This window comes from Ciconia boyciana, chromosome 6 (genome assembly GCF_034638445.1).
Source record: "Ciconia boyciana chromosome 6, ASM3463844v1, whole genome shotgun sequence".
NCBI lineage: Eukaryota > Metazoa > Chordata > Aves > Ciconiiformes > Ciconiidae > Ciconia > Ciconia boyciana.
In genome coordinates, this window is record NC_132939.1 from 28,222,404 (window position 1) to 28,230,772 (window position 8,369).

The following is an 8,369-nucleotide window of genomic DNA, read 5'->3' on the forward strand; positions in this document are numbered from 1 at the left end:
CCAAGACCTAAGCACCACTTAAGTGCTATTTATGTCCCTGTAGTAGGCATAAGAGGAATAGAAGTGTGTACAGGCTTCTTGCAAGAGCGACGGTCATCCATGGTGAATAGGCTCTCTCTGTCTTCAGGGAAAGCTCCCCTTACGAGTTGCACCAGCACCGCTCTCAGCCTGCTCACTACATACAGTTCTGATACTTTCCTCCTTTCTGCGGGCAGGGACAATATTAAAGGAAAGAGCACGCGGTAGGCACAAAACTTAGTTTGCACTCAAGGAGCAACGCACAGGGACAAGCAGTTCTTCTCCCATTCTGCTGGCTCCCAACAGGCTCCAGACGATGCCGTTTGTCACATTGCCTGGGCATACAGGATCACGCAGTGAAAGAGCACGTTACAGTGCATTCCCCAAAGGAGCTGGGTTAGCACTAGTGAGACAGCCTGAATTGCCATTTTGCAACTTGTAACAGTGGAGACCTCGACTAGCATGTAGGCTATTTTTCTGCCTTGATGTCTCTCTTTTGAAGAAGATAAAGAATATGCTTTGAAAAGCATAGAGTCAAAATGGAGCTGTGTTTACATGAACATCCAAAGTCATCTTTGAAGGTATTTTTTCATAGTATAAAATACAGAAACATAGGGAAGAAACAGACCCACTAGGGTACTGGGTTAAAAAGAAACACGTGCCTCCTGGTTTGCTGGTTTATTCTGGCTTCATTCTGACAAGAGAGTGTCACAAACCCAGTGAAGCACAGTGGTGAATCTGACTCAAAAGATAAGGCTTTTGAAGAGTTTCACAGCACTGATAAGAGCTGAGAGAGAAAGTAATAGCTCTCTGAGTGCAGCTGTAATAGACTGTAAGTGAATAGCTGGGTGCTCGCAGGAACAACCAGAAATGCTGGACTGGGCAGGAGACAGACAGGTGAAATTGATAAGCAGAGACTGCATGAAGGATTAGCCTCATTTATGGTGGGTCCTTGTGGCAGAAAAAGATGAGCAAAGTTGCCTAAGTTCAAAAGCGGTAGGTGGCCTCCTGAGCAAAAGGAGACTGATAATGTTGTTAGTAGTCATCGTATGTAAGTCTGGTTGGCAGAAGCTAAGTGAAGTAAAAAGAAGCATTTTGTGTCCCTTGGAGATTTCCCCTCCAAGTACCAAGCAGACACCACTCTCCTTAAAATTAAAAAAAACTAAAACCCTCATCATATAATCGCAGCCTCGCGCAGGTTGGGAGGGAGCTCAGGAGGTCTCTAATCCAACCTCCTGCTCAGAGCAGGGCCAACACTAAATGCAGACCAGGTTGCTCAGGGCTTTGTCCGGATAGGTCTTGGAAACCTCCAAGGAAGGAGCTTCCACAGTGTCTCTGGGCAGCCTCGTCCACTCTTTAACTGTCCTCAGAGTGAAAAATTGTTTCCTTATACCCAGTCTGAACCTTCCCCGTTCCAACTGATGACCACTCATCCTCCTGCCATGCACTTATGTAAAGAGCCTGGCTCCATCTTCTCAGTAGCTTCCTCACCGGTGCAGGTAGGCTGCTGCTAGGTCCCCCTGGAGCTACCTCTCCTCCAGCTGAGCAAGCCCAGCTCCCTCAGCCCCTCCTCACAGAAGTGCTCCAGCCCCCAGCTATCTTGGTGACCATCCCCTCCACGCACTCAGATTTATCAACATCTTTCTGATACCAGACAGTCCAAAACCGGACGCTGTATTTCAGACACAGTTTTATGACTGTCAGTAAAAGGGGGATAATCACATCCCCCCCTCTGTTTATACGCTGCCACCCTCCTGTTGCTAGCTGCTAGCCGCCTCTGCTACTGGGACACAGCACTGCTCCATGAGCCCTGGTGGGTCAGCCCACCCATCCTAGGGGCAGGAGATGGTATTTGGCCTTGCTGAATTTCATGAGGTTTCTGGCGACCCATTCCTCCCACAGAAGGACCATGTCTAGGTCCTTCTGAATGGCACCCCCACACTTACTCAAATTAATATTTTTTTTTCTGTTTTAAGCACACGGACCTTTTTGAGGATGCATGTACAGACGTTCTTTAGATGCATTACTTCTTTGTCACAACTTTAGATGAACAATACAGGGAACCATTTTTTAAAGACCAAGATGACTCATTAGGAGTTCCAAGGTTCAAGAAAGCAGAGTAGTTTAGAGACACGTAATTCTTGCCCCAAAGGAGCACAGCCTCTGCAGTAAGGTTCATCCATCTTTTCTTTCCGCTTCCTTTCTGAACAGAAGAACTTATCCTCAGAAAAAGTTTCATACTGGCATTTTATGGCCAAAATTCCTGGCCTGCTCTAAGAAAAATGCTTGCTGAACAATATCTGGAAAAGTTTGCCCATCTTTGAAGCAAAGGCACTGGCAACTTTGCGAGCTATTGTGCACGGTGATGCTTTGCACAGTTCTATGTAAAAAGAACTTCTCAACACATCTCAAGATCCCAGGAGATTTGCTGGATTTAGTAAGAAAATGGAAGTGTATTCCTTCCCCCCATGTTATGCAGAGTGAGAACAAAGAGGGTGATGTATTATGTTCCAGCTCTTGTATCATCAACAGATTTGGTAGGCGAGAAGTGGCTACAGAATCTCTTGTATTTATCATCTGCAGGAAGAGAAGGCATCAGCTTGACTCTCGCACTCCAGCAGAAGTTTGTGGTGCTGGCAGTTGGGAAAAAATCCACAAAAGCATTTCTTTTTCTACTTGTAAGCTGAGCACAACGATGTCTGAGTCACCGCAACCTAGTTAACATGAAGGCAAGGGCAGGCTACTTGGAGAAGCAGCTTTCTAAGCAGAAAGGCCATTTAAATGAGGCAGGACAGAGCCAGCCTGCACATGGCCACTGCACACTTTAAACACACTGTCCTGGCAGGTGGCACCAGATGGCACTCTTACACAAAAGCTTCTTTTTCACAGGGTCTGCTTGCAGGCAGAAGTTGTATTTAAGCTGTAAAGAGGTACCACCTGTATTGGTTAGGGGTTCCCTGACTTCTGACTGCAGCCCGTGTTGCACCTGGGTAAAAGGGCTGGTGCCAATACATACTATTTTCTCTTCGGTAAGGGAGTAAACGGTCCTGGCATAAAGCCTTTGGTATCAGCACAGCTTCATCCACACTGGACATATATTGAGTTAGGGAAAGCACAAGATTCCTGACAACAGGTCTCTCAGATACGAGCAGGCAAGCCCTCACAGTGCGAGCGAGTGCTCAGTCTCGGGGTGACGTGCCATTGGAAGGTCTGCCTGAGCACCGCGGGACTCTGCTGCCTCCCGTAGAGCCCAACCGGAGTCAGTCCTCGAGGCACGGTAGTATCCTGGAAATCAGGAGCTGGTGAGATTTGTGAGAGATGGGGCTGCCTGCATAATCTCTTTCCCAGACCCGGTGTGCCTCCACACACCAAGTGTGGTGCACTTAACATATACGCAAATTCTGCATCTCTACTTTCTTCTCCGCAAGGGAGGCAGCATAAAAGGCTTTGGATATCTTCTGCGTAGCAAAGCAGAAGTGGATTCATCAGGTGTTTAATGGCTACAGCCCTCCTCTCTCTCTCCCCTGCTTCTGTGTCGTGGTGCTGGCATCTCCCCTGCTCCCGCTGCAAGGGTAGTCCTCAGAGACTCTCACAGTGCTGCACTGGGAACGCGGGAGGTGCCAGTATTGTGACAGGGGAGTAACGAGCCGCGGCTAAAATCTCTCTGTCCGGGGCAGGCACACAGTCCCATGGCTGCAGCTGCTCAGAGGCTGGTGGAGCCTCGACTGCAAGCAGGGCCCCGCTGCCCAGCGTCGGATGATGCCCTCACCGTCACCGCAGGCCAGTTCTGGGGTGGGGCCCTTCCCCCTTCTGCCTCAGGGCTGGGTCCTCCCTGGCAGAGGGGCTGCAGGGTTTCGCAGCAGAACTCCCACAGAAAGCTTGGGCAGGACAGCAAAGAGCCTGTGCGTGCTGCCCAGGGAGAGCTGCTGGACCGGGGACTCGCATGACTCCTCCGAGAGGCTGGGCAGTTTCCCTAGAGGTGAACAATGCCCCTTTGGTTTCTTGGGACTGGCAACACATTTTCCTCCCCAGTCACTCTTCCCTCTCGCCCTTCTCTCCAAAGTAAATCAGCCCAGCCTTAACGCCAGGCGGGAGCCGCTTCATCTCCCAAATGCCACTCTGAGGAAAAGTTACAAGCAAACAAGGGAGCGGAGGCGCCGAGCCCAAAGGTCTCCCCGTGGCACCCGGCCGTGCCCTCGGCGCTGCCTGAGCTGAGCGGCGGCAGGTTGTGCGCTCCCCGCCTGGGACCGCACGCTTCTCCCCCAGCCATCGGTCTCCAAAAAGCGCATCGTTAGAAAGCCACCGTCGTTCCCCAGCGGGGTCTCCTCGGGGTGCCGGCGGCAGGACGCCCGCGGGCGGCGGGGCCGGTCGCGGGGGGCGCCGGCCGTGTGCGGCGAGGGGCACCCGGGTACCTGCATCCTCGGGGCACCCCGCGCTCAGGGGCAGGACCCGGCACACGCAGCCCCGGGGCAGGCGGGGGCCGCGGGGAGCCCGCCGGCGCGTCCCGTCCCCGCTGCCGGGGCTGCGGCCGCCCGCCCGGGGCCGCCCCGCCGGGGAGGGGAGGGGGGGGGCTGCCGGCGGTCCCTTACCACATTGCTGAGGAAGTCCGCCTCGCTGAAGTCGCCGAGGTCGAGGAAGCCGGTGCCGGCGGCGGGGAAGAGCCGCTCGGCGGGGAAGGGCTCCAGGATACTGTCCATGGTGCCCGCGGCGCGGGGGCTCGGCCGCCCCCCGCGCTCCCCGGCCGGGCTCACTGCGGCGGTACGCTCCCGCCCGCCCCCCGGCGGCGGCGGTCCATGGGGCGGGCGGCGGGGGCCGCGGCGGGGAGCGAGCCGCCTGCCGGGGACGGGAGCGCCGCGCCGGGTGCCCGCTCGGGGCAGCTGTCAGTGCCCCGCTGCCGAGGGGCCGGGCACGCCCCCGCCCGCGCACCGGGAGCCGGCGGGGCGGGACTTCCCTCGCCGACACCCCCTTAAGGCAGCGCGGCGGCGGCGGGCAGCGCGCTCGCCCCCCGGGCAGCCCCCCGCCCCCCGGGAGGACGAGAGCCTGGCGGCTGCCCAGGCTCCTCCCGGGCTCCTCCCGGGCTCCTCCCGGGCTCCTCCCGGGGCCGCGGAGCCGCGGAGCGGGCCCGGGGGCGATGCCGATGCCGATGCCGATCCCCGGCAGAGCGATTTCAGTTTGATGGACTCGCCGAGCCCTCCCTTCAGCAGCCGTCCCTGCCGGCAGGAGGGCGGTGGCAGGCTCCGGTGGCCCCTCTGCACCCCTCGGGGAGCAGGGCCGGGAAAGATGGGTCTTGCGAGGGGTCAGTGCCCGAAGGGGACCCGCCAGCCAGCGAGGAGATCTCCTCGCCCCGGCTCTCCACAACGGGCTTGCAGGTAGGCCCATGTGTAATTAAAGAGTTGGGCACCATTAAAGAGCTTCAGGAAGATTATATGGCTTCAGATAAATAGGATTATGGATCCCTGCCCTCTCTGATCCGTACTCCAACCAACACTCAGGAAAACCACTTATAATAAACCTGTTGAAGAAGGCCTGATGTTTCATTAATCTGTCCCTGCTTTCATGGCTCCACAGAGAACGGATGGGAGTCACAGCCTCTGGCAATGGCTTTCCTGGTCACAGGCATATGGAGAAAAAAAACACAGACAGTGGTGCATCTCTCCTGCAAGAAACCTAGCTGAAAGTTGCCAACAAGGAGGGTCATGGTGGGGAAGTGCAGATCTGAGGCTGGCTGGAGCCTGTGCTTGAACCAGACACTGGGTTTCCATCCATCCAGGGTCTTGCTCCACGCTCCCCACGGGTCTCAGTACTAACAGCACAACCCAAGGCACTCCTTGGTGACTCAAGCAGCCACATGCTACCTCCTGCACACAAAGGCCTTTATACTTGCACACACAATGGGCTCTTACAGTTACTCTTACTGTTACCTTACGTTTCAGTCAAGTGTAAAGAGCCTCTGGGTAAAAGGGTCAGAGATGTAAATTCAGCCAGGACGGAGTTGTGCTGAGAAAATAATGCTGTTCCTCCTTCCTCAATGGTAAAGAAACCTCTTTGTCAATGTGGGTGCCGGTGGGTTTAAAGGGGGGAACACAGAAACCTTTGCCGCTGTAAGATGGGGAGAAGAAATATGTCCAGACCCTTCAGCAAGAAGCAAATCTCTGTCTCCAAGCAGGGGAAAAGGCATCTTTCCTTTAACATCCCAGTCAGCGGGGTTCTCAGCTGCGAGGGGCAGAAGGAGCAAGCCCTGCGATAGCAATGGGGTGACAGCCCAGGGTCACGGAGCACAGGCAGAGCCACAACAGGGGCAGCTTCCACCTCCCGCCAGTAACCAAACACGGATATTGCTTCCCTAACTGCGAAGACTCACCGATGAAACCAAGAGTTTCTGGTTTAGTGCCTCGCCCAAGTTAACACAAGGAAGCCTCTTCTCGGGACACACGCTGTATTTATCCTCGCGCCAGGCCGAGGAAGGCGAGATGGTGTCAGCTCCAGCGACTGTTTGCACAGCATGGGTGGCAGTGTCATCAGAAAAGGTCAAGCAAAGTAAACCTCACTTGTTTGTCTGCACTCTGAAGGAAAAATGCTTTGGCACATTCAGATAGGGATTGTGAAGTCCATTCGGAAGATTAGAATAGCTTGAAAAAAACAAAATTGCCTGCTCCGAGACCCTGCTTCTATTTAATACTTTTAGTACTGAACATAACTGCCCCGGCCAGAGCTCCCCTGTCTATTGCTGCTGCACCTCTGCAGGCAAGGAAGGATTATAACAAACCTCCCTTTTCGGTATAGCGCTGCAAAGCTGCTCTGTCCCATCTTGGAGAGCTCTGATGGGGAACCCCATCCCTAGCACTTGCGTAGAGCTTTGAAACGGACATTTTCCCCACGTCAGACATGAGTGCAGTCCATTACAGGCAATGCAAACGTTACCTCTGCCTTCAGAGAGTGCTGCTGCTGTCCCTCTGGAGCCAAAAAGGAGAGGTATTTCTGCAGGCGAGCAGTTTTGTGCTCCAAAAGAGACCTGAGGACAGGGAAAGTGTTGATGGGGTGAGGGGAGCTGATCGCAATTCGGAAAGAGTCAGACATGCTGCTGCAGCTGGCAGGAGGTGCCCGCAGCAAGGGGGAAAAGGACAGGCTGGGCAGCACTGCTGCAGAAGAGGCCTGGCCCCTACAGTGCTTGCAACACTTGAGCAGTGTTAGCAGCGTCACATGGCTGTGAAAAAGGCAAATGCCACACCGGGACATAAATGTAGGAATCCTCGTACAAAACTTTTAAGACGGGAAGGTCCCCTTCTGCTCTACAGAGGACCAATGCAGAACATGGTGTTAGCCAAAATGCCGTGCCCATCTGGGGTGCCACCCCTTGAGCGAGATGGGGACTGATTGGGTTGGGTCCAGAGGAGGGCAGTGGAAAGACTGGAGAAAAAGGGGACCCTAAAAAAGGACTGAGGGAATTGGGCTGCTTTGGTCTAAAGAGAAGACGCTCATGCCAACAGTCTTGAGGCATTCAAAGAGCTGCAGGAAATAGGAAGGCAAGAATTGCTCTTCACTGCCACACTGGAGGGGACAAGCAGTAACAGACGAGTGCCTGGGAAGTGGCAATGTCACCCTCACCGGAGCATCTTTAAAACAAAGTTCTGCAGCCATCTCTTGGGACACAGATACGGCTGATCAGGAGGCAACCTTGGGGCAGGGGCTGAATTGCATGATCGCTCAAATCCCTTTTCAGCCTTACTTTCTCTGATGTTATATTTAGATTTATTTGCAATCTGATCGCAGCAGGAGACCGAAACAGCAACCAAGTATGTTTAGATTGAACAAGTCTCAAACCGGCAGCAGATGAGCCTTCCCAGCCACACAACAATTTGATACTGCAAATGCACATGTATGACCAAGCTTGTTTTATCAGTGCTGAGAAGTGAATCATCAACCCAGTTCCCATAAGAAAGGGATCCCGCTCTCCTGTGCTCCATCCTGCCTGGTCTTGCTGCCACTGCCTGCCTTTATACCCATGGAGAGAGAACTGCAAGTCCCTCATCGTGCCACCTTGCATTCACTTTGCCTTCACCCTGCACTGTTGTGAGCAAGACGTGCAAGACAAGGGGAGCAGCCCCCGGCCAAGTGCACAGCAATCCAGGCCATTTTGCAGCCTGCAATGCTGAAGCTTTTGGTTCCCTCCCCCCAGACCGAGCCAGAAGGTTTCATAAACTCATCAAGGATGAGTGTTTCTTGAGGAATGTGGGGCGAATCGCCTATGTCAGTGATTTTTGCTGTATGCAGGCTCTGTTGTTACAGGAGGGGTCGTCTGCCTGGGGTTTGCCCTCATTTACAGCCTGGAGAGCCAGTATGGGAATGATTCA

General features: G+C 54.1%; 1 protein-coding gene across 2 annotated transcripts in view; it reads right to left on the reverse strand.

Moving 5' to 3' along the window:
* The window catches only part of CREB3L1 (cAMP responsive element binding protein 3 like 1), a 46,731-nt gene extending 41,805 nt beyond the window's left edge, over window positions 1-4,926 (reverse strand). For both annotated transcript variants that reach the window (XM_072866262.1, XM_072866261.1), the window contains exon 1: window positions 4,608-4,926. In XM_072866262.1, the coding sequence (XP_072722363.1) occupies window positions 4,608-4,715 (108 nt within the window). In that variant the 5' untranslated portion in view covers window positions 4,716-4,926. The remainder of the gene's footprint in view (window positions 1-4,607) is intronic.
* Between the last annotated feature and the right edge of the window lie 3,443 nt (window positions 4,927-8,369).